Source organism: Hippopotamus amphibius, chromosome 2 (assembly GCF_030028045.1).
Source record: "Hippopotamus amphibius kiboko isolate mHipAmp2 chromosome 2, mHipAmp2.hap2, whole genome shotgun sequence".
NCBI classification, from domain to species: Eukaryota; Metazoa; Chordata; class Mammalia; order Artiodactyla; family Hippopotamidae; genus Hippopotamus; species Hippopotamus amphibius.
In genome coordinates, this window is record NC_080187.1 from 14,640,647 (window position 1) to 14,667,600 (window position 26,954).

General features: G+C 36.8%; 1 protein-coding gene across 1 annotated transcript in view; it reads left to right on the forward strand.

Moving 5' to 3' along the window:
- Nucleotides 1-26,954, forward strand: part of LOC130846158 (complement C5-like) — a 91,527-nt gene that overhangs the window by 11,284 nt on the left and 53,289 nt on the right. Inside the window, exons 4-20 of the mRNA XM_057724211.1 lie at nt 464-534; nt 1,773-1,864; nt 4,144-4,226; nt 6,555-6,645; nt 8,393-8,507; nt 10,103-10,229; nt 12,323-12,438; nt 14,016-14,201; nt 15,435-15,638; nt 16,907-17,116; nt 17,237-17,386; nt 18,444-18,573; nt 19,555-19,617; nt 20,707-20,904; nt 23,082-23,172; nt 25,401-25,474; nt 26,384-26,523. Coding sequence (XP_057580194.1) covers nt 464-534; nt 1,773-1,864; nt 4,144-4,226; nt 6,555-6,645; nt 8,393-8,507; nt 10,103-10,229; nt 12,323-12,438; nt 14,016-14,201; nt 15,435-15,638; nt 16,907-17,116; nt 17,237-17,386; nt 18,444-18,573; nt 19,555-19,617; nt 20,707-20,904; nt 23,082-23,172; nt 25,401-25,474; nt 26,384-26,523 — 2,141 coding nt within the window. The remainder of the gene's footprint in view (nt 1-463; nt 535-1,772; nt 1,865-4,143; nt 4,227-6,554; nt 6,646-8,392; nt 8,508-10,102; nt 10,230-12,322; nt 12,439-14,015; nt 14,202-15,434; nt 15,639-16,906; nt 17,117-17,236; nt 17,387-18,443; nt 18,574-19,554; nt 19,618-20,706; nt 20,905-23,081; nt 23,173-25,400; nt 25,475-26,383; nt 26,524-26,954) is intronic.

Sequence of the window (26,954 nt, forward strand, 5' to 3'; positions counted from 1 at the left end):
TATGTAATGTCTGAAACAAACTGCTTAATTTTCCATTAAAATCCTCAACTCTATTATGAGACGATTTATTGTACTCCCATGTAACCATATGGTAGACATCACTATTTTGCTACTATGAAATTCTGTAAAAACAATGGCCTAATTACAGATATAACTAATTTTGCACTATATATTTGTTCCCCAAAAGGTGTATGTACATATATTTTACTAAAGTGAACTGTACTTTAAATTCACTAGAAGTAGCTCTTTAAAGGAATCCAAAAGGATTCTCTTTGAAAGAAAAAAATCTTTAGTAATGCATATGTCTACAAACTAACTTTTTCTTTCTTTTAAATATGGTTTTTCATGTATGACTGTGTACTGAACTTTTAAAATGAGGCTCAACTCTTTTAAGGGTGATTATTGTAAAAAATCAAAATGCTGTGCTTAGCAAAGTTTTTGATGATATCAATTATTCTTACAGTAAAGGTTAGAGTTTATTCACTGAATGAGGACTTGAAGCCAGCCAGAAGAGAAACTGTCTTAACTTTCATAGTAAGTATGTTATTTATTTAAATAATAGTTTAACTCATCTTCAGGACAAAATGCTTTGTTCCATTATCCTGCCCTCACACCGTACTAACTCATTCAACGTTCAGGAAACGGTTATTGAACCCCTTCTGTGAGCATAGCATTGTAGGTTTATGCTTCTACAATATGTAACAACTTCATGAAAATAAAATCTCAACAACTTATGATTCTGAACTAAATTATTTAAGCATATCCTTCATGATTTATTTCTTGGAGAACACCGGTCAATCACTAAGAATTAATTGAATGTCTATTATGTATAAGATTTTTGATTTGTACAACACTCTTGAGCAGTTTAGAGTTTAGTAACATGAAAAATAGTGCTAACCCATGAGATAAAGATCAGCCATTATCAGCCTTTCATCAGTCCCGACATACATAACAGATGATATGCACGTGGGCAATAAACTCCCATGGTCTTCCCAGTTCATGTCACAACCCTACACATTTTCGTAGGGAAATAACTGCTCACCTATTAATAATAGGTGTACCAGTAACAGTCCTTCACTACATGTTGCAGCACATTTCCTCCTACTCAAAGAGCCAAAAAAACCAAAAACCTTAACAGAATAAATGAAAAAGAGGATTGTATAGGAATAAACTTGAATCCTTTATAACTTACAAAAATCATAAAACTTTCACAAACTTTAACATCTGACTATTTTATAATAAGTTACTTGAGAAGCGTCAGAGTGTTTCAAGATTGTGGTTGATAAATATTGACACAGACTGTAAACTTATAAAATGTCTAGCTAATAAATGCATTTTACAGCATATTTGCTTTGGAAAGCTTCAAATGAACACATACAAAATGTAGATTCAGGTATTTATTAAGCGTGTAAGTTCATATTTGATTCATTATAACATCAGTTTGTGTTATACTTCTTTTTTTTTTTTTTCCAGTCATACAATAGACAGTAGAATCTCTTCTAGGTAATTGAGACTAGGATACCCTGGACACTGATTTACTTTTTTCTTTTTTCCCCTGAGGCAGGAGATGGAAGAGAGTTCACAAAGAGGGAGGGAAATGGCTTAAATGAACAGTACTTGTATTTCACAACATTTAAAAGATTTTCCTCCTTCATATTTAATTTGAAGACATGGATTTTTTTAGTAAATATTTCGTAGATCAAAGACAATATAATCAGTTAATTTTTAGAATGTGATTTATGTAACTTGAAGTTGTTTGTTTTTATTCAAAGGATCCTGAAGGATCACAAATTGACATGGTAGAAGAAAATGATTATACTGGAATCATCTCTTTTCCTGACTTCAAGATTCCATCGAATCCTAAGTATTTTAAAGATTTGTTAATAAAGTTTTCTCTAAAAACCGCATCTGGAACTTTCGGTTGTGGGGTAGATAGCCAGCCCAATGGAGCCACCTGGCATTAACAAAGAGTAGGGGTGAAGGAAATGAGGATGTGCAAACGCTTTTCAAGTCTGATGAGACGCTAGGCTCAGGTTCTGGCAAAACAAAGAAGCTACTCCCAACACTTCTCACCAATCCTCTTTACCTATAGAAATTCAAATTTGTAACAGACAGAAAAGAGTCCCCAGCCCCCCCCACCCCCATCAAAACCATCAATCCTCCACCCTTCAAGGAATCTAACAGACTTGAGTCTAAAAGGCTGGTGTTGTCCCATGCCTAACTCTAAGAGTGATAAAAATATGGGTCCTCTGTAGTCTTTACTGCGCAGACTACCAGAAGACAGATTTCAAGAGGGAGGGTCTTATGAGAGTCATTTCCTCCATTTGGCCTCATGCTAAAGGATTAAGAAAATGTTTAAACAGAACCCAATGTGATAAAAATTTAGTGAACACATTCCTGGTATATGCAAAGTACAATGGGAATGAGAAATTCAAAATAGAAATAAAGCATCCACAGTCCCTTCCTCCAAGGAACTTAGGGAAGGATAAATAAGATAAGTACACCTATAAAATGACTACAATATCACTTTAAAGCAAAATCATTTTATGGTCATTTTTGCTCTGTCCTCTAGAAGAGAGTTCACTGTTAATTCACCATAGTGAAGGTTTTCTTGAAATTTGGATGAAATTGAGGGATTAAAATAACTTGGATGATTTTAAAATTGGATACTTCCTTGAAAATATTACATGCTCTATAGCACAGAATTGATCCAATTATTTTATAACTATGATCATTTCTTCAACTTCAGCTTATGCCATTTGCTCCATGACAGATTATGTCAGCCATGGTAGCTTCCCATGACCCATACTTTCCTACCCCAGTACCTTTGCACATGCTGTCCCCTCTGCTTAGAATGTGCTTCACCTTGCTATTCACAAGGCTGGCTTCCTTTCATTCTTTAGGACACAGGGTAAATGCTCCCTTTTCAAAGAGGCTATCCCCTGGATGCCTGATCTAATGTAGTCCCTCTCTTCATTTTACTCTCTTGTTTATTTTCTTCATGGCACATCTCAATTTTGTAAGTAATTATTTATTAATTTACTTGCCTTTTATTCCCCATTAGACTGTAAACTCCTTGAGGACAGGGGTCTTGTCCATATTGGTCACTTTTGTATCACTAGAACCGCAACATAACAGGCACTTCATAAGTGTTCTTTGTATTAATGACAATAACCATAATATTAAGCTTTATTAATATTAATTAATATTAACATTGCATAACCAATACGCAAGGTAGATTTTATTTTTCCCATTTCACAATTGAATCTAAGTAATTTGCGCAAGTCCAATCTGCTACTAGACACAAAAGTGGGAATTTGAACTCCCATGGACTAGTAACTCCGGGAAAGACAGGATCTTATTCATCTTTTATCTCCCACGCTTAATCCAGTTCTCAGTCAATATTTTTTTTTAAGATTTTTTTATGATGTGGACCATTTTTAAAGTCTTTGTTGAATTCGTTGCAGTATTGCTTCTGTTTTATGTTTTGGTTACAGTATTGCTTCTGTTTTATGTTTTGTTTCCTTGACCATGAGGTATGTGGGATCTTAGGTCCCGGACCAGGGATTAAACCCTCACCCTCTTCATTGGAAGGTGAAGTCTTAACCACTGGACTGCCAGAGAAGTCCCTCAGTTAATATTTTTGAATGAAGGTTGTTAATTAAATTCAGGTCATTTTCCTCTTTAAACAAACTATATTTTGTCCCCAACAATAATTTCATTTATGTGAAGTGTGAATTTTATCATCTGGTTAGGCTTGACCTGTATTATATGTTTCTAGAGACATTGTTATGGATTTTCTACCACGGGGTGGATTTTAGTATTATGTTAGTATAATTAAGCCCCAGGATTAGTAAATTCTCAAGTATCATAAGCTCTTCAAATCAAGCTATTATATTGAGATAAAAATACCTGAAAAAAAATCACAATGTATGAAAACTAATTACTAACCAATCTCTATTATCCTGAAAATGCTCAAGTATTTGTTTATTGCTTTAAAATCTGTTGCCAAGAAAAATTTACATATGCTATATACATCTATACTTACCTCTCCCTCTTTAAAACGGAAATTGATTAGATTTTCTTTGGGTGAACTAAAAACATTTGATGATTTCTGTAATTTTAAGTATTTTGCTTCCATAGATATGGTGTGTGGAAAATTCAAGCTAAATATAAAGAAGACTTTTCAACAACTGGAACCACATATTTTGAAATTAAAGAATATGGTAATTTCTGACAATTAAAAGTTTACCTATAAAGAGTTGGTATTTTTGCAATAATTCTTTTCATGAATGAACTTAATGCAAAAATCACTCCCAGATGAAGATGAGGACACTCGCTGGTATGGTTAGAAGTACTGGCCAAGGGGGTGGGAGGAGTGGGGGTTGTCCGAATGCCCAGGCTCTACTTCTAGTTGCTCTTCTCAACCTTGAACAAGCACACCAATCTCTCTGGACATAGACCGCCAAGAGGCCTAGTCCCCTGAGGAATTTTACTAGTTAAGGTCCTTTCCTGAATTATGATTTTAGGAGAAACTTAATCAGAGTTGAGGTGAGCAGAAACTGGTAAGACTAATAGATGATTTACTCAATTCATTTCAACTAATTAGTGACAGAACAAGAACATTTGGATTTCCTTACCCCTAGTCCAGTGCTATTTTCCTTCTGGCTCACAAATCCCTAATACATTGATCCAAAAATTTATAATATTCTTATTTTGAAACCAATCATATTAATGGACTAATAATTAACATAATAGCTTAATCTTTTCGTTTCTTGTAGTTATTTACTAGAGTAATTTGTGTGTTCTGATATCAAATTCAACTTGTTTTTACTTGCAGTCATTCTTTTATTCCCCCAGGAGACTCATAATATGTGGCGAAAAAACACACGAATTTTAACAATTAACAAACAGTGACAAAGCAAATTTATTATAATGAAACTCAACTTTAAAGATTATAGGCTCTAAATAACATATAAACCTAAGTGATCCCCCTTCTTCCAAGTGTTTTTGCTGCTTCATGTAGATATCTAAAATTCATCCACCTCTTATTATCTGCAGCCACCCATCGGTTTTATCACCAGGCTCCCTCCTGGACTTCTGCAACTACCCCTTCCAAATGCTCTCTCTGTTTCAAAGCTATTCTTGCTTGGTATTAGCCAAAATAATCTCGAAATGCAAACTTTGTCATGTTATTTCACTATTGAAAAGTCCCCAATATCTCCTCATTCCCACCTCCTCTTCAGCCTCATGTATACCAACCACTCCAGGAATGGTGACTTTGCATATGATGTCCCATCTGCCTGCAACACCCCCCCTCACTCTTGCCTAGTCAACTCCTACTCACCTTTCAAGTCTCAGTTGAAAAGCCATTTATTCAGCAAAGTTTTCCCTAAATTCTCTTTCCTGGGAAGAATTCCCTGTACTTGTTTACATCAGTTTTCATTACCGTCGTCTACTGCTCAGGTGTTTGTATAATTCTTTGCTTGTGCCAGTCTTCCCTGCTTGACTGTGAGCTCATTAAGAGTAGGATTTCTGTCTGTCTTGTCCACTGGTATATCCCTGTTGGTAGGAGTGTGCAGGCTACATGGTAAGTAGGTACTGGATGAAAGGAAAATATGAAATATTTTCCTCTACTTCATATTCTGGAGAGACTACATCTGCCTTGATCTTTAATAACATAGGAATGCAGCCCAGAGCAACAAATTGTACTGCTCTTTTACTTCTGTTTTTCACCATCTAGAAAACACATAAGCCATATCTGAAGCCAACCATTTCACTTATTCTCGTGTGTCAGTCTTTGTCTACAAAATCAAGGTCAAAGAATCACCCAATTTTCTATTAACTGTTGTGCAGTTTAATAGAATCTGTAAGCCTCGGTACACAGTCTGAATTAGTATAAAGAGAAAACAGTGCCATTTTGACAGGCAAAATTGTTTTCTCTTGGGCAATCAAAATACCAAAGAGATAGGAAAACACCCTCCTTCCTTTCTGACCTAATTTTTAATTTTGCATGAAGATTCTTTCTTGTAGCTAATTGGAAGCTCCTTTTTCTTGACTAAAGTGAGAGTTTTATGTTGGAATTTGGAGACTGGATGGATTTTATCTACTAGACAAAAAAAGGGAAATGTTAAATAAGAAAGGAATTTCTTTTTCCGTTTTCAATTTAATAAACATTTGTTGAGCACATACTATATTTGTGACTCATGAGAAGGGTGAGATGGGGAGACACACAAAGATAAGCAGAGAATAGTCTTTTTTGTTTCAAGGAGCCCATACTCTAGTGGAGGAAATAATCGATTGCCTATACTAAGTGCCGAAATCAAAGTATAAGCAAAGTGCTTCCAGGACGCAGAGGATGGATTGATCTCTGATTGGTAGAATGGGAGGCTCCCCAAAGATGTTGTTGTTGTCGATGAGAATGATGACAAGGTGGATGTTGTGTTGATGTCACAGCTTATCCAACTATAGCAGAAATACAGTTGGTTGCTATGCTTTAAAGGCCACTCTAATTTAAGTGGTAATGTTAATTACCTCTTTGTCTTTATTTTCAGTGATGCCACATTTTTCTATCTCAATAGAACCGGAAAATAATTTCATTGGTTATAAGGACTTTACTAATTTTAAAATTACTATAAAAGCAAGGTAAGAAAGTTTTTGTTTGTTTTTTAGATTATCCAGCTAAGCTGAGTGCCACCTCTGGTGATAGTTGCCCAGAGTGAGATCTGTGATTTTTCTCCCCAGTTTTATTGAGATATAATTGACATATAACATTGTGCAGGTTTAAGGTGTACAATGTGTTGAGTTGATACATTTATATATCGCTGAAGTCTGTGATTTAGTGGCAATGTCTGCAATGACTTTGAAACTGACTGATTGAGAAGACATCGTGCCTATAGTTTGTTTGCTCATACTGATTTTAGCTGATACTGATTTTAGCTTTGTTGGTTATTCACCAGTTTTAAAAAAGAAATCCTAAAGATTTAAGTTTAATGTGTATGTTTAGGAACCAGCATGACTTAGGATATTGGGACTGAGATATGAAACCTTCACTCCTTGTCATTTTTTAGTGGCTTAATCAGCCAGCTAATGCTGCGTAACTACTCCAAGACCCAATGCCTTAAAACCACAACCACTTGTGAGTCAGCTGGGCAGTTCTGCTGATGTGGGCCAGGCTGATGTCAGTGGGGCTCGCCCATGTGCCTGCAGTCAGTTGGCAGGTCAGCTGGCGGCTGGCTGGTCAAAGGAGGTCTTACTCACATGCCTGGCAGTTGGCTAGCAGTTGATTGAAGCTACAAGAATGATTGGGCCATACGTGTTTCTCATCTTACATTTTGGGACTACTACACCATCACTTCTACCACATTCTTTCGTCCAAAGCAAATTATAAGACCAGCCCGAAGGAAATAGACTCCCTTCACACCCTGTGCACCCAAGGAGCTGCAAAGGTGGTAGATACATGGGGAGGTGGAGAATTAGGCTTATTTTTGCAAGCAATCTACCACAAAAGCTTCGGTCATTTAAAAATGACAATATAGTGTAGTTATTAATAACAATAACCAATTTATATAGCTATACATGTCAGGCACTTTTCAAAGCACTCTGTATCTATTAGCTCATTTAATCTTTACAAAAACTCTATGAGGTAAATACTATCACTATCCCCATACTACAAATGGAAAAACAGAGGTACATAAATGTTAAATAATCTGCCCAAGATCATACAGCTAGTAAGTCACATGGCTGTCTTGTTCCAGAATCCATGCCCTCAAATGCGACTCTATACTGCCTTTCTTACTAGCATCTATTCCTCATATAGAGTCTTTGTCACTTAATCTAAATCAGCATAAAGTCTCACTTGACCGAGAATTGTAGAAATTGACTTTTTTTAATGGAGGGACTCACTTTTTTTGTTCAAACTATGAATAAGGAAAGTTAGCTCTTGCTATATAGTCCTTGCTATGCAGAAAGTTTTCTTTATTAATTACTTTAATTCTAAACTAAAAAAGGAAATATGAAGTTGGAATTTTAAAAAAGAACTTATATAACCGTGAGATTGGACATGCTGTTTTTAAAGACGTAAAAGAAAATAAAGAACAGCTCTCCACTGGTATCAAAATCATCGTGGAAGTGATGTGTCCTGTAAGAAAGGAATCCAGACCTAACTCTTTTGATCTCCTCAAGATCAGTTTTTTTCATCTAGCGCATAGTAATAAAAATCTGTACTTTGTCTTTATTATTGTAGCTTTATAAGGATGAAATGTAATAGTGGATGGAAGGCACTTTAAAGTATATCAAGTGCTTTACGTAATTTTAAATTGTTATATTTTATCCAAATTTTATTATTTTAACCATGTTAGCAAAATAATTTTATGGTATGATTGTTTGACAGATATTTTTATAATAAAGTCGTCAGCGAGGCTGATGTTTATATCTCTTTCGGAATAAGAGAAGACTTAAAAGAGAATCAAAAAGAAATGATGCAAAAAGCAATGCAAAGCACAATGGTAAGAGGTTCCCTTGTACCTAAAGATCTATCATGAATGCTAGAGATGGAAAGTGACTTCAAAGTCACCTAGTCCAATCTCTCATTTTATATAGGTGTGGAAATTGAAGCTTAAATATCCTTTGTTGGTTTCTCACTATCTTTAGGATAAAATTCACTTTCCTTAGCATCAGTCCCCCTCGCCAGCCCATCTCTCCTTTTCTTCTCCCTTGCGCTGGTCAGGCCAGTTTCTCAAACTTACCCTAGTCTCTCTCACCTCCAGGTCTTTGCAGAGCTGCTCCTTCTGCTTGGGAATGCTCTTTCCCTTTGTCCCCTCCTGCCTCTTCTTTGCCTGGATAAGTCCTCCTCATTCTTTGTCTCAACATCAACACACTTTCTGCTCCCTCAGGCCTCAAGTTGCTCTCAGTGGAGCACGTTTCACATTTCATTGGAGTGGTTCTCAACCAAGGTTGATTTTTACCTCCAAAGGGACACTTGGTAATGTCCAGAGACATTTGTGGTTGTCACAGCTGGGGAAGAGGATCATATGGGCACTTACTGGGTGAGGCCAAGGATGCTGTGAAACTCCTTCAGAGCAGTGCCCCACAACAAAAAATTATCTTGTCCAAAATGTCAGCAGTGCTGAGGTTGAGAAACCCTTCTTATTGTAGTGGTTTATTTACTTCTCTATCATTCTCTACACAAAACTCTTTGTGAGTCTAAATCATTACTATTATATGCCCAGAGCCAGCCTGGTTCCCGGCAAAAAGTAGGTGCTCTATAAAAATTTTTTAAGTGAATGAATTAACAATGAACTCACTGGAAAGTTATTGGTCCGTGGTTAAGGGCTAGCGGTTGCTGGAGCTCAGAGTAGAGCCCTGGTCCCCTTTTCTCTGGTTCAGTGTTCTTTACATTATACTGTGGATGGTAAGGGCTCATGTCATTTTGCTCACTGCTGCATATTCACGTAGTTTGTATCATCAGTTATTTAGCCTTTGCGCTTTCAAAAGACAGTTTTATTTCTCTGAGATATAAATTAAATGCTTCTTTTTAATGCAACATTCTATGTTAGACACTGAGATTTAGAGCTACATAAGACAAAAATCCCTGGCCTCAAAGTACTCAATTTCAGAAGAAAAAACAAGGCAAAAATCTATTTCACTGTTATGGTTAATAATTAAATAATATCATATGACTTAACCCCATGTCCCATTACCTATTGTGTGTTTTTAGTGTTTCAACATGTAAGCAGCAAAGTACAAAGTAAATATCATAAAACCCCATAAACTCTCAGTTAAGAGCACAAGTAAGCTGAGAGGCCTAGAAAAATGGTGGTGACTCAGTGATTGGAAGAAGTCATCTTTGCCAGCTAGTACAGAAAAGACCTGTGGAACAAAATGATGTTTAAGACTCTTCCGTGTCTATAATTCTAAACAAATAGATTAGAAAATAACATTCTGGGCTTGACTGTGGACTCAGTTACTCACTTGTGTGCGCCAATAAAGCATTCCTCTGACATTTGTTTTTGATTGAGAGGCTAGTAAAGCCACATTTTGTTCATTTTTTCTTTATAAATTCTTCTCTAACTAACTCTTTTATTTCCCCCCCTTTAAAAAGTTGATAAATGGAATTGCTGAAGTCACATTTAACTCTGAAACAGCAATTAAAGAATTGTCCTATGGCGGTCTAGAAGATTTAAACAACAAGTACCTTTATATAGGTGTGACAGTCATAGAGTCTACAGGTAAGTTGTTGTTTTTTAACTTTCTCTTGGGAACTATTTAGACAGCATATTCAAGGTATGAATAATTTCTACAGTTCTTTCACAGTTTCCTTCCTTTCATAGTTAAATTTTATTTTTTTACATCATTAAAAAATAAAATGGATTAGAGTACAGCTCTGCCACCCCCTAGTCATTGGGTCTCTATTGCCTCAATGGCAAGAATGGATAACACCTGCCCATTTGATATTCCAAGTGGGTCTGCAGCTTATCTGGGTTGAACATCTGGCACCCCAATTTTCTCACCCGGTAAGAATCAAAATCAAAGACATTATGTGTGTAAAAGTGTTTGATAAAGTACCATGCAGATGAAGGTTATTACTGCTTTCATGATTTTCGTCCCCTTAGCTGTACAATGATGGAGTTGAACAAAGGGCATCCGAAGCCCTTTTATTCTGTAATAGTCAGTGATTCTATCTAAAACTAAAGGTAATGTTTCTAAAACGGATCCAATAGTAGTATATACTTCATAGCGTTATGGTGAGGATCAAAGAGTCAATGTATGCAAAGCACTTAACACAGCACCTCTTCTTCCTCCTCCTCCTTGTCCACCCCCTTTCCCTTCACCCTTTCCTCCTTCATTTTCTCCTCCTGCTCCTCCCTTTTCCTCTTCCTCTGCTTCTCCTCCTTCTCCTCAATGGTTTTCATAGGTATTTATTTTTACTCCAAGTTGGGTTACTTTGTCTTACTTCTGATATGTCTTGATTACTAATGTACATTATATTTTCAGGTGCATATTGAACCCCCAGCCGTCCTTGAACAACTAATTTAACCACACTAAGCCCATTTTTTTTTTTCAGTAAAATGACTGTTAGACCAGATGATTCTTACGTCCCCTTCGCCTCTTTAAATTTGTCTTTCTAGGGTAGCAGAATGAAGAATAGAGGTAATATCGAGTTATTAAGCACTTTGTATACATCAGATGTTCAAAAGATGCAGGAGAATGATAATGACTTTATACTCGCTGCCCTGGCTATGTTTTTGACATTGTTTTAATGTTTCTTTCTTACTTTTATTTTTCTCAATTTATTTCAAATAAACTTAGTTTAAGCAATATTAATTAGATATGCAAAGAGTGCTGCTAAATATGCAGGCTTACAAAGATTAATGATGCATAAACCCAGTACTCTAGTGGCTTACAAACAAGCATCAGCTATAAGACAAGTAAACAAAGAACTCTGTTACGAGAAGGAATTCCATATATTCTCTAAGCAAAGTACTTAATGCTACTGACCTTCAGAAGAAGATGAGCTCCTAGATGATTGTTGAGCAATCAAGAACAGTGTCCCAAAGATGATTGGTCTTGTCTTGAAAGATAAGTAGGGTTTTGAGGCAGAGATGATAGGCATGGTGAAGTGGGGCAGCCTTCACAGAGGAGACATACTAAGGGTGGGAGGTGAAGCTTGATCTTTTTTTGAGAATAGCAGATTATTCCATTGGCTGAAGTATAGGATATATATGTAGGGGTATTAGGGATGTAATACTGGAAAGGAGATTGGGGATATTAGAGCTTTGTATATTATTAATAATTTAGCTTAAGTTTTCGCTAAAGGGTAACACTATTGGGGTCTTGCCAGCAGACCCTCTGGGTTGTCTCTAAGTCAAGCTCTCTTTTTATGTCTTCTCTACTTCTCACCATATTCCTGCTCTCTAAAGGTGAATGCCCAGTAGGCTTAGTCTCTGGCCTACTCTTTCTTCTCTCCTTAATGCCTTATATATATTTAACTGAAACTCAGGCCACAAATGAAAAGTGGTGTCCCTTCCTTTAATTCCTCCTTAGTCCAATCCAATTGCTGTACTTCCACAAGAGCCATCTCTGCACACAAGCCCTGTGCATAAGGCTCTGGAAACTCCTTAGAAGAACTGAGACTCTTCTCTGTACTGCCCCTGTGAACCAAGACCCATATGCTACCTGCTGCTAGTAAATGAATGCGTACAGGAATGTAGTGAATGAATGAATGAGTAGGTCTCTGGAGACACATGGAGACAAAATATCTCCCCACACGGGTCAGGTCACTCCTGAAAAAAGGTCAACATAATCCTTGTCATTTCTTTAGGTGGATTTTCTGAAGAGGCAGAAATTCCTGGCATCAAATATGTCCTTTCTCCCTACAAACTGAATTTGGTTGCTACTCCCCTTTTTGTGAAGCCTGGGATTCCTTATTCTGTCAAGGTAGATGGCGGGGGCGGGGGGGAGGAGAGGGAGGAAACTGCTGAATGTGGTTATCTTTTTCTAAAAATATGGGGGTGGCACACGAAGGAAGGATTATGGAGAGGCGAATCACAAAGGGAACACATTCTGTGTGTGAAATCTGCCCAAGGAAAAGGTGGTCAGTGTGGTCAGCGGTGGGAAACTGCAGGCCAGCTTCAGCCTTGGGAATGATATCAACCCTTAGGGCAGTATCGGTCTCTAGTAAGATAGCCTGTGTTAGGCAGTCCCTAAATGAGCACTACATTAAACGGTATGTAAATAAAACCCCATAAGTCTATACGAACATTTAAAATTATTTGGCAACATGTTCTGTAAAAAAGTCTTAAGACAGAGATATCATTCCTTGAAAATAAACCCCTTTCTCTCACCGTTTGTTACTTCCTGTGTGTCTCTGAGTGTGCATTCCTCTGCATTCTCTTTGTACATAACTCTGATCTCATCTCTCTGTATTGTTCTCCATCCTTTCTATCTCGGCACTTTCTGTCTCTCCCTGACTCTTTTCTCTATGTTTTTTTTGCTTTTTTCCCCTCCTTTGCAATACTTTCCCTCCTTCTTCCACTTTTCCTTTTTAAAATGCTGATAGTATGGAGTTAAAACATTCATTTGACCTTTTAATTATATTTTATTGTAGACTATTATTCTATATCTTATATATAATATAAAACATGCTTTATTACATATAATATATATTCTATTATATTTATAAAATGGAAATTTTTATTCCCTATCCTTTAGAAACCTAGAGTAGAATTTTTTTATCCTTTGAAGATGTGTTGCTTTTAAAAATCAACTCTAGGATAATTAAAATGGGTTATTTATTACTTTCTGTAGGTCACTGGCTTTTAGGAGAAAAAGATTTACCAGACTGCAAGCAAGCTTTGGACATACTTATAACTTCTTAGTACATATACAACATATTTAATAATTTATAACATTACTATACAATGCATATGGTAATTTATAATATAAATTATATTAATATAATATACAATAAAAGATCACAAAATATGTCACAATATATTTACTGTTTTAAAATATATTTTATATATTTCATATCACATATAAAAATAAACAATATAAAATATGCTCATACCTTTGTGGAAATTTTATATGACCATATGCATGGCAATGAGAGGTAGAGTTTAAGGAGAAAAAAAAAGATGCATTTATTTTTTCTCATATCCAAGAGAATCATTCCCAGAAGTGATTGCCTCATTTCCTCCTTTACCCAGTTCTCAACCAATTGAAGAAACACAGAGATTAAATAGCAGAAGACCTTATCACATCTGCTTGGCAGACCTAATATGAGGATATTTATATTCTGAGTCTTCTTGATATACAGGGGAATCCATTCAAGAATGATTTAACTAAATAAGATTAAACTTTTCTATGTATAAGCTGAGAACATGTTCTCTTCACTGAATTGAATACGAATAGTTTATACCTTGGTGAGGAGGAAGGAAGATTATTTCAGAATTGTTATGCTTCGAAAGAAGTGATGAGCTGTTGAAATGAATTTGGACTGTTCTGACAAACAGGTGCAAGTTAAGGATTCACTTGACCATTTGGTAGGAGGGGTTCCAGTGACCCTGAGTGCACAAACGCTTGATGTAAACCAAGAGACATCCGACTTGGAGTCAAAGCAAAGTGTAACACGTTCCAGTGATGGAGTAGCTTCGTTTGTGGTGAATCTCCCATCTGAAGTGACGGTGCTGGCGTTTAAAGTGAGCTGAATTCTCCTGTTAAATTTTCTGGGACAATGTGTACTTTTGAATGTGTGTTTTGGCCAATGCGCAGAACAAATGCGGCAGATTTTATCCATGAGTCCAGAGAACAGTTCCACAATTTTGCATACAAAAAAAAAAGAGAAAAGCACCAGAGGCAATCTTTAAATTCATTGAGTGGGCCTTGAGGAAGATAAATCTATCAATTTTTAATTTGGGATGAATTATTTTCTCTTATATGAATAAGACTATTAGACTCTAGAAGCATCAAAACAGGTATAGCAGTGGAAATCAGTGATAAAAACATTCTCTCTTTCCCACCCTCCAACTTTTTATCTCTTTTCAGGTCAAATGTGGAAGCCTCTCTTTTTTCTAGCTGTATGGGCTCTACCTTAGAGCTCATTTAATAGTCTTCTCTCCCAGCAAATAATATTTAGGTTCCCGATCCCAAATAATAAATGAATAAGTTAATAATACCCCAGCATGCATAGATTCTCTATCATCTACCGAGCGCTTATGAAGTGCTAAGCATCGTGCTAAGAGCTTTACGTAGAACACATTTAATACCCATGTAATCAGCTCTCTGAGTCAGAGAATGTTATCTTTGTCATGTTTCAGCTGAGGAAACAGAGGCTTTTAACCTCTCTTATGGTTAAATAACTTACTTATCCAAACTTAATAAATGATGGCACTCGGATGCAAACCAATGCATGTCTCACTCCAGAGCAGGAGCTATTAACCCTTCTGCTGTCGAAGGCCGACATTGCTGCCATATCACTTCTTCCCTACTCTGTTTGTATGCCCTTCTCTGTGCCACGACTTCACAATGAAAATGGGCCAGAGAGTCTGTGTGATGTCCATTCACGACTCCTGTCCCCAGTCCTCAGGACCTCCCCACTGCTACCCGTCCAACCCATGGGAAAAGGAGTCCCCAACTCCTTTTGGGGTGCCAGTATTTGTTCCATGAGCGTCTTTCTCTCTTCACTTCACAAGGCTTTCCCACCATCGCCCACAGTCCCATATTATCCCAATTATTATCCATAGCCTTTGTAAAGGTACTTGATACCGCAGCTGAACAGACATATTGGAGTAAGGGATTTCTTTTTCTTTAGCATTTGATGTTGTGAATTTTAGAAAATTATAAAACAAAGAAAGGAATTTAAAAGGTATGCTTCACAGAAAACATTACATCACAGTCCACATATTTTTTTTTTTTACTTTTTTCCTTTTCAGGTCAGGACCGAGGACCCAGATCTTCCAGAAGAAAATCAGGCCAGCGAAGATTACCAAGCGATAGCATATTCATCTCTCAGCCAAAGTTACCTTTATATTGACTGGACTGAAAACTATAAACCTTTGCTTGTGGGAGAACATCTGAGTATTGTTGTTACCCCCAGAAGTCCATATATTCACAAAATAACTCACTATAATTACTTGGTAAGTATAATAATGATAGATTTACATCTATCTATTCCCCCACCTGATTTTCCTTTCCTGATAGAAAAGTGTTAGAATGATCCCTTACATATGTTCTTACAAAGCACTTTCAAGAACATCATCTAATTTGATAATCAGTTTTTCAAAAGCCTTTGAGACAGGGCATGATTTTCATAACTATTTCACAGGTGAGGAAACTGAGGGGCAAAGAGCTTAAAGACTCACCACAGTCACTTAGCTCGGAAGAGGAAGCTTGTGATTAGAACTGGGAATCTCTGACTCTTTGTGTTATATGCCTTTCACCAAAGAGAGCCTGATTCCTCCACAGAGAAAGCCTGATGAAATTCTCACATTACCTCTGCTCTACTTCACGGCCAAAGATTACATACCTAGCCCCATTTAAAATGTGTGCATTTCGTTGGAATAAAGGGGGGACTCAAATCCTGCTCTTAAAGGTTGAGTCATATTGTACCTGCTCCAGTAACATCCCTATCACATCACATATTAAACAGAGGTGTCAGTCAAGGCTGTCAGTGAAAGCTAGGAAAGAATGTGCAAAAATGTTAACGGCTTCCTGACAATTACCAAAGAAATGGAATCAATTACTCTGACGATGAGGCCAAACAGGTGATGATGATTTTTTTCAATAGTTTTGAAGAAGAAATTTAAAAATAAATGAAGACCATAGATCATATTGACTGATGAATAATTAGGGGACCTATTTAGGGATTATGTACCAAAACCACATATACAGTCCTGTTCTCTAAGGACAATTTAAGGGATCTTTGAGTATGATTTTTAGGGCTTTTTTTTAACCTATACCTCCAATTTAGAACCTACTCTCTGGCTTTAAAACTTAAAGCCAGAAATTAGGGAAAAATAAGATGCACTCCACTTACTCATCTATATTTTTTAATCAACTAAACAAGGAGATATTAATGACAGTGTGATGACTTTAAACAGATTTGAGGTCAAACTTCAGCTCTCTGAATTCGTAGGTAGGTGGTTTTGAAATGAAATCAGTGTGACATTTAGTTAATTCCTGAACTTCAGTCCCTTTATCCTGCACAATGGAGACAGTATTCCTATCCTTCTGGCTATTATGGGAACTGAAGGAATTAATTAAATGTAAAGTTCCTGGCACATAGTAGGCCCATACAATGTTAACTTTCTTTTTCTTTAACATAATTTCTACTCCAGCTGCAACCTCCATCCTGAAGCAAAGGTTATGTTTTTGTAATTATGTTGCCGCTGCTGTTTATTTTTAGATTATATCCAAGGGCAAAATCGTTCATTTTGGCACAAGGGATAAACTTTCAGATTCAGCTTATCAAAGTATAAACATTCCAGTGACACAGAACATGGTTCCTTCAGCTCGTCTCCTGGTCTATTACATCGTTACAGGAGAGCAGACTGCAGAATTAGTGTCCGACTCAGTCTGGTTAAATATTGAAGAAAAATGTGGCAACCAGCTCCAGGTAAGCCACAAATTATATGTTAGAATCAAACTTTCTTCTGAATAAAGGGGCTGTAAACACAGCTATCTGTGAAGTTTTGTGTCATACAAATGATATTTTCTTTTTCAAATGACCTTATAGGTTCATCTGTCTCCAAGTACAAATACATATTCCCCTGGCCAACGTGTATCTCTGAATATGGAAACTGAGTTGAATTCCTGGGTGGCTTTAACAGCAGTGGACAGTGCTATGTATAGGGTGCAAAGGACAGCCAAGAAGCCCCTGGAAAAAGTTAAGTAGTGCATGGCCTTGGTTACTGGGGTGGCCCTATGCAGTGCTTCACAAAGTGTGGCCACTAGGGTAGGTTGTGGGGGGTAGAATTAAGACTAGATCTGCTTTTCTATAATCTACTCAAAACAATGGCTCTTAGGAAGGTAAGCCATTCTCACATTAGTCTCTAAAGCCAGGGTCTATCCCTTTTTGCTTTTCCAAGTATGGAGTTAAGCACTTTAAAAACATATGACCATGATAGCAATTACATTCATGGGACCAAAGTGCCATTGATTGGGAGGGTTTAGAGATTGGGAATAGGGGGCTTTATGGTAGCAGCACCAGAAAAGAATGAATAGACAACCTCTAGGGGTTTTTTGGGTTTTGTTTCCTTTTTTTACTCATTGAAATCTGTGGCCCAGAAGAATTGAAAATGCTTCACTTCTCTAAGTTCCCATATATCTCCCCTAAGCTCTGCTACTATTTTCTAGGCTTGAATTTCTTTGAAGAAAGAAGAAAGAACCGAGAAACTATTAAGTTAAAAACATTCAGAAAGGAAAAAACATCTGGGGTCAAAATTAATACTGGAATAAGCCCCCCCCCAGACAAGTTCTCACCCACTTAGAACCTAGAGCCCTCTTCCCCAAAATACGAGAGATTGTGCTTTTTTCTTTTAACGACTTAAAAATTAGCTTATTAATTCATGTATTCATACATTCACTCCTTTATTCTTTTTTGGACATTATATTGACTGCAGTATGTATTCTATGTACAAAACAGCATGGATTAACTTCAAAGAATCATCTTATCAAAGTTTAAGACTTAGTTCTTGATTTAATTTTGAGTAGGTATGTATTTTTTAATACAAAAGGACAAACTAAAGGAATGAAGTTGGGAAATTCAGTCTTTGGCCGTTTGATAAATGAGTGGCCTGTGCATTTCACAGGTTTGTTAGAACCATATAACAACTTATACTTTTAGTTTTTCAGAGTAATGATTTCCACATCTGAATAGGCTCACCATTTTGCCTTTGGTTAATTCCTAAGAATTATTAAATTAACTAACTACCTCTGGACAGGTATTTCAAACTTTAGAGAAGAGTGACCTAGGCTGTGGGGCCGGTGGTGGCCGCAACAATGCAGAAGTATTCCACCTGGCTGGACTCACCTTCCTCACCAATGCAAATGCGGACAATTCCCAAGAAAGTGGTAAAACACTCAGCACTTTTTGTTTATTCTTCAAATTGATTATTGAAATTCACACGGACTGTTTGCCTCCCAAACCTCATTTTTGTCCCTCTTCCAGAATATTCTCTATACTGATCTTACAATGACATGACTAGGTTAGTCCTCTGTATAAAAGTTTTCATTAACCTTCAAGATAAAGTACAAATTCTTTACTGTAATATTCAAGGTGTTCCATGATCTCCCCAGCTCTTTCCAGCTGTTTCTGATCCCACTCTACATAACCTTAGGTTTAAATCATACAGAACCAAGAGCAGTTATGAGTGGTACTAAGCTATTTTCAATTTTTGGACCTTTCCTTATTAGGACTGCTTTCCTTTTCATTAGCCTGAAGAAGCTAGTGGAAGAATCATTTCCTCTATGTGGCCTTTTCTCCACATAGAATTGATCATTCCCTTCTCCTTTAATAGGGAGACTACTATAGGAACTAGATCTATCTATAAGTAATTTAACAGCAGCGCACCATTGTACATTCTTACACTTAGTTACAAGTCATGTCTCAGTCACTTCACTGGGAGCTCTTTAAGGGCAAGGACCACATCTTAATCATCTTCTTTCTGTGGTTTTAAAATTGTTCATAATTATGCTTGATATTATTATTTGTAATGATATAAGCACAAAAAAATCATTAAAAGGACATACCTAACAAAAACTTGGCTCACTCTAAAGGCTTAGATATCTCTCTGTAATCAGTGGATCAAAAAGTTTGCAGGATTCAAAACCAAGTTCAAAGAAGTCAAACTGTGTGACAATAGATTGTGAGCCCCTCTAAAAACAAGTCATATGGAGACGTGTAATGCGCAGTGCCTAGTCAAAAGCAGGCTCTCAATATTTGTTGAATGAGTGACACGAATGTTTTAAAAAGTTAATTTCATGGAATTTCTTTTTTTTTTTGAGATTTTTATCTTCTTTTTTGTCTTCTTTTTCTTTATCTTTTTAAAACAGATGAACCTTGTAAAGAAATTCTTAGGCCAAAAAGAATGCTTCGAAAGAAGATAGAGCAAGAAGGTACTCTAAAAGTTTCATGTGATTGTCAAAAGGTTATGATCATGTCATCCTGGAGAAAACTAAGCATTATCTGATTTCTCCTAATTCAGATAGAATGGGTGAAAAGAAAGATGTGTACAGATATCTAGTTCACTTCCCTTGGAAAGATTAATCCAAATAAATCCAACAGTTCATTTGCCATAACCTTAATCTGAAGGAAATGTCTTTGTTATTTCAATCTCTAAAATATAAAAGATTAACTTTTATTTGTCACAAATATTTCCTCTCTGCAAACTTCATCTAGTAATTAAAATCGTATTCTTCCATTTTGTTCTAACAAAATCCATGATTTAATTAACTTTGAGATATACCTAGAAGTCTATCTCTTCTTGCATACATTTAACAGTTAAGAGTATTTTGGATTATTTGCGGGGGGGGGGGCGCATAAGCCCAATAGAAATTATTTTTCAGTATTATTTAAATGGAGATATGATAATTGGCAATGTTACAATAGAAAGAACTTTGAACCAAGAGTCAGCGACCTGAGCTCAACTAATAATGTTTATAGTAATACAATAATACTTTCCATTTGTATATGAGTCACTTTAATTCTAACCTTCATTCTAAGTTTTAATGATATGAAAAGAGAGACACTGATTAAGCACATGACGAACAAAGATGCCACTGGTGAAGAAATGTTTGAAAGAACAAACCACAAGAAACGTTTGAAAAAAATAGGCTGTTTAGCTTGAAAAAGAACATACTTGTAGAGTGATGATATCTTCAGATATTTGCAAGCTTCTCCGCTAATTAACTTATTTTATTCAAAGGGTGCTGAATCCAAGGTGCCAGTTCCAAAAGTCAGCACTTAGCTTAGTTGTAGGAAGCCTTTAACCATTCAGTGCGAATCAGAATGAACTCCCTTATGAGGCCACATTCTTCCCATTCCTACGGGAGTTCCAAAGGGAGGCTGGACAATCAACTAGCCATGGCTGGTGTGGGGCAGGGGTCCCGTGTCTGCAGAAACCAGGCATCCTTCAAGAGCCCTTCTAAGCCTGAGTGTTTTGACTCTACGCATAATCTAGGGAACTTGAATTATTACCATTTCAGCTGCTAAATACAAACATGCAATGATAAAGAAATGCTGTTATGATGGAGCCCATCGTAATGATGATGAAAACTGTGAGCAGCGAGCCGCTCGGATTACGATAGGCCCAAGATGCATTAAAGTTTTCAAGGACTGTTGTGCCATTGCGACCCAGTTCCGTGCTAATGAGTCTCACAAACCTATCCAATTGGGAAGGCTACGTAAGTTTGACATTTTCTATTGGAAAATATGGGGAATTTGATGTAATTTTATGCTGCAAAAAAAAGGTGATTTTCATGCTCTATTTAAAATAGAAGGTAGAAAAGATAACTTGTAAATACCCTTAAAAATTTTTTTGTTGTGATTTTTGGGAATCAGAAGAGGTATATATAAGTATAGAGCAAAGTGCACTAGTCAATAGTCAAGTCCCAGGCAAGTTTGAAGCTGACTCATTCTATAAACGTGAATGATTATTTATCGTCTCTGAGCCTCAATCTCCTCATTTTTAAAGCAAGAAACTTGGGCCAGATGATCTCTAATATGCCTTTGAGTTTTAAAATTCCATGCTTCTGTGATATTACAACCATTAAAAATTCTGTTTATACCTATACAGACCAAATATAGCAAAAGATTTCTAAATGTAGCATAAGGTTAAATGTACTTACATAAAAGTTGAAATCTTATTTCAATTTCAACCACAGTATACATTTTCAGAATTTATACAACTCTCAGTAACATATTTTCAGAACGTTTAGGATTTTCAGTTCAAAATGTATACAGCCAAAACAAACAAAAACAGAGTAACAGATCCTGTTTGTCTGATTGTTTGGCTTAACAGTATGTTTTAAATGTCATCATTCTGAGTGGATATATTTCTGCAGAAATAAATTCTTGTGGCCATTTATTAGATATTGATACATTTAGGTTATTTTATTAGGTTATTAGATATTGATACATTTAGATTGTTTTTAGATTTTTGCTTATTACAAGCAGTATTTTTTATGAACAATCTAGTACAGCGGTCCCCAACCTTTTTGGCACTAGGGACCAGTTTTGTGGAAGACAGTTTTTTCACGGAGCGGGGCGGGATCGGGGTCGTCCAGGTGGTAATGAGAGTGAAGGGGAGCGGCAGATGGAGGTTCGCTTGCTCGCTTGGCCACCGCTCACCTCCTGCTGTGTGTCACAGCTCCTAACAGGTCCCAGACCTGTACTGGTCTGCGGCCGGGGGGCTGGGGACCCCTGACCTAGTACATACCTGTTTTTCATGTCCAGTTTTGCAACTCTAGTCATCTGGGTTGGCATCAGCTGCCTGGAATTCAGCCTCTGCAGCTCCCTCCTCTCTGTCCCTTATTTTAGACAGCTTGGACTCCCAAACTCCCATGCATGGTGTTGCAACTCTGCCAGGGTCTGTATGGGTTTCTCTCCCTGCTCTGAAGCCTGTAAACTGCCTCCAGACAGTAAACCTGGATGATTTGGGGGTTCACCTAATCTGTCTCCCTTCTCTCAGGAATCACTGTCCTGGCTCACTTATGCACTGATATCTGAAAGCTGTTGTGTCTGGTTTTCTAGTTTTTTTAAGGCAGAGAGGTAACTCCAGTCTCTATCAGTGCATCTTGGACAGAAGCAGACATTCTGTCCATTTATTTATTTATTTATTTATTTATTTATTTATTTATTTATTTATTTTATTGGCTGTGTTGGGTCTTCGTTTCTGCGCACGGGCTTTCTCCAGTTGCTGCGAGCGGGGGCTACTCTTCCTTGTGGTGCACGGGCTTCTCGTTGCAGTGGCCTCTCTTGTTGCAGAGCATGGGCTCCAGGCGCGTGGGCTTCAGTAGTTGCGGCACATAGGCTCAATAGCTGTGGCTCATGGACTCTAGAGCACAGGCTCAATAGTTGTGGTGCACGGGCTTAGTTGCTCCACAGCATGTGGTATCTTCCTGGGGCAGGGATCGAACCCGTGTCTCCTGCATTGGCAGGCGGATTCTTACCCGCTGCGCCACCTAGGAAGTCCCCATTCTGTCCATTTTTATTAAAGGAAATATAAATAAATCTCTGGGGTAAGGCAGAGAATCATATAAACCTCCCAATTTTATAATATAAAAGCAATTATTGCAACTTTTTAAATATGAAGAACTTTATAGACTAATTAGTATCTTGTATAATTTCTGGAACACAAAACATTTAGCAATTTAGAAAACAAATTATTAAAGATATTTTTATGCTTTATTCATTTTGTCAGTGCTACTAGTGGAGAAATCCTAAGGCCTTTATTGTTCTGTTTTGAAATCACTAAATAAAATGTTTCATTGACCTTTCAGAAAATGCTTAAGCTATTGATTTATGTCCATATTTTAAAATTCAGCTCTAAGGAGAATTTATGTTGTTCTTTTTCCCCTAGATGTAAAGACTCTTCTACCAATAACCAAACCAGAAATAAGGAGCTATTTTCCAGAAAGCTGGTTGTGGGAAGTTCATCATGTCTCCCGAAGGTATTATATTTCTTTGACATTCCTCTGAAAAATATGGGAAAATGCAAAAATTATGACCAAAAATCTGGAAACTACTCATTTCCCAATAGTTTATTTAAGAATTAAGATGATACCACCGTTGGGTCAAATTTTATTTTCCTTTTTTTGTTTTTAATGTGTGATTTGCTCTAATAATTGGTTCCAGGACATGATTAAGTCTTGTGAAAGTTTCAGTTAGCCTTTACTGACCACAACTGTGTGCTTTACACTGTATGATGCAGCTGTTTTCTTCCTGAAATATCTGTAATTACAAAACAAATATTGATTAATAGGGAGAAAGCCTCTTCTCTTGTTAAAGTCCTTTACTCAATACATGTTTATGAAATGCCTACTCTGTACCAGGCACTGAAAACGGAGCCCCTTCCCTGAGTGTCATCCTTCCTCAGGCTGGCCAGGGTGGGGAGTCAGACTTTCCATGGAGCAGTCAAGACAGTGAGTTCAGGGCCTGACATCCGACTTCTAATAGGTCTCCCGGCCTCTACCCTTGTCCCACCTGATTCCTCCTCCACAGTGTTGTCCACTTCATCTGACATTGCCCGTTGGCTAGTGTTTCCCCTCATAAACCTTTCCATCACTGTTCCCCACCCAGTGATTGGATATATTATCCCCTCAATGAACCCTGTTGCACATATCACATAGTACAATAATGTCCTGTTTACCTGACTGTCTTCCACATTAAAATGTAAATACTTCCAGGGCAAGGACTAAACTCAGATTACTTTTATATCCAGGACCTGGCATAGGATCTGGCTTGTAGAGGCACTAAAAATGAGGGTGAGGCAAAATTATCTGCACTCTGGCTGTAGAATTTATTTTAATTAAATTCTAGAAAAGACAAACATCATTTTTCAACATAATCTCCTTGCTTTTCAATACACTTTGTCCATCTGTCAACAAGCTTTTGTATTCCCTCATTAAAAAATGTTTTAGGCTGAGCTGAGAGCCACGAATGCACCTCTGTCTTCACTTCTTCATCAGAAGTGAATCTTTGTCCTCATAGGGCTGCTTTCAGAGGACCAAACAGGTGAAGGTTCAATGGAGCAAGATCAGGACTATAGGGAGGATGCTTTAACAACTCAAAACGAAGTTTTTGCAGAGTGTTGACAATATGGGCAGAAGTGTGCAGACGTGCATTGTCATGCAAGATCACAACGCCCTTGGATAGCAGTCCTCTGCTTTTAATCTGTGGACGAGGACGGGCATCTGGCTCCTTCTTGATGGCTAACACTTGTGTGACCTTCCTTGAACTTCTCTATCCATTCATATACACTTCTTTGTGACAAAGCACTTTCTCCATACTGCTCACAAAGTCTTCGATAAATAACGGCACCAGGTACACCCTCAGATCACAAAAAACGAATCACTGCACACTACTCTTCTTCCATGCAAATCACAAGTGGGGCATCCATTTTTGCTCACACTGCAGTTGCAAATGAAATGATGTAACACGTTCACATCTGCACAGCAGTGACTGGGGAGACAGTAGCCTTGAACGGAAAGCGCTGATAAGACAGTGTGGCCAACAGAAGTTTTAATTTAGCCAGGGTGCGGATAATTTTTGACTCACCCTCATAAATATATTGAATCAATGCACGCTGCCTCTGAACATTTTTAAAGTTTTATTGGTATGGTTATTACAGTGAATTGCAATTTATATGCTGAATTATTTCTTCCACTAGACTGTGAACTGCTTGAGAGCAGGAGTATATCTATGAGTGCTATGTACTCAGTATTTAGTACTATGCTTGATGCACAGTTGGTACACAATAGCTGTTTGTTGAATGAGTATAAGCTTGATCTTAGTCATAAATTTTTAGTTTTGTCAGCTTTGTTATGAGCAATGTTAAGATGCGTTAGTATTTTGCTTCCCTATTTTAGAACATACTACACAATAAGCATCATTTTTTCTCTGAATCGTATGTGTTGAATTTGCAATGTTTCAAAGGCATCCTTCTGAATTTGAATTCTCATCATACAAGTTAAATATCTAAAAACATGAAATGAGTATAAGAGTTACTGAATATATTTCTCTTGCTTGATTTTTCTTTAATACCTGATGTGATTTTGTTCTGTTGTGATTTTTTTCTTTCTTCTAAAGTAGTATGAAGCAAAAATTCTGTTAATGCGAGCTGTCAATTTGGGTTAATCAATGTTCTGCTGTGTTTGAATATCAACATTTTAACTTTCAGAAACCAGTTGCAGTTTGTGCTACCTGATTCTCTAACTACCTGGGAAATTCAAGGTGTTGGCATTTCAAATAGCGGTAAGCAAATTGAAGTTATACACTCATGTAAGGAGTGATTTGATTTGGCAAAACGCAGTTTTTTGTTATTATCTTTTTAGTTTACCCAGGACTTAAGTGGTGTCATTTATTAAAATCTATTTTTAATGTATTACAAAGAGACTTAGATATGCCCACATCTTGGACTATATCAATTTTCTCTTTTGTTCTTTTATTAGCCATCATTTTATAAATACTGATATGAAGTCCCCATTTTCCTTTGTTTTTCCTCGGTGACTAGAAGATTGAGTAGAGTTAGAGACAAATACATGATTTCTTTCCTGAACTAATGCCCTTTTGTGGTGACACTTTATAAACAACTTCAGGCTTGCCTTGTTTGTTTGCTTGCTATTTTTTGTTCTTATAAATCTTGGTTTCCACAATCAAAATTTTATGCCCATTAAATGGAACTAATAATGAATATCTAAAAAAGAGATTTGGTGCTTTAGTTAATAAACATTCTCATGCCTTAAATAGAATTAAATATTTGTTGGACAAATGAAGTTTTCTGTTATTTGCCAATAATTATTGAATAAAGATCAACAATAAAAGAATGGATCTTAAATGCTCTCACCACAAGAAAAAAAATTTGTAATATGTGTGGTGGTGGATGTTAACTAGACTTATTGTGGTGATCATTTCACAATGTATACAAATATTGAATCATTATATTGTATGCCTGAAGCTAATATAATGTACATCAATTATAACTCAATTTAAAAAAATCAATGAGTAGAAAATTCAAGGACATGGAGTGATAGGGCAGAGAAAAACATGACCTAACATTCATTTTTTTCTTTGAAGCAAAGCAAATCTGAAACATTTTAGTACTAATAAGGCACTATGGGAATTCCCTAATATGCTTCAACTTGCTTTTACTTTGGGCTGAAGGTATATGTGTTGCTGATACTCTCAAGGCTACGGTGTTCAAAAATGTCTTCCTGGAAATGAATATACCATATTCTGTTGTACGAGGGGAACAGATCCAGTTGAGTGGAACTGTTTACAACTATAGGACATCTAGAATTCTGGTAAGTGAGTATTTATGGTAGGTTCAAATAAATGGAAAAAATGAAGATATCCCTGATTTTCTGAGAATTCTATGAACGGAATTATCACGTACACACACACCAAAAAAAACCTCAACTCAGTGAAGGGAAGAAGAAAAGTTAAGATAACTATTCATACAACTCCAATTCAGTGAAAAGTACAAGTCCTCAGGATAGTCAATGTGCTGTGGAGGCTGGGAGAAAGATGAGCTCATGTTTGGTTCACTCATCAACCTGGGCTTTGAGGTCCCTGACCTCCTTGCCTCTAACAACTCTTTTCTTCCCTCCGTTTAAGCTATTCACACTCTTCACTTTGCAGATCTTGCCTTCCCCTCAGAAAATTTTATTTCAAACATCTCACCAGCTGAACACAACCTCCTACCTATCCTTTGACTCATTAACCTTGTTACTTT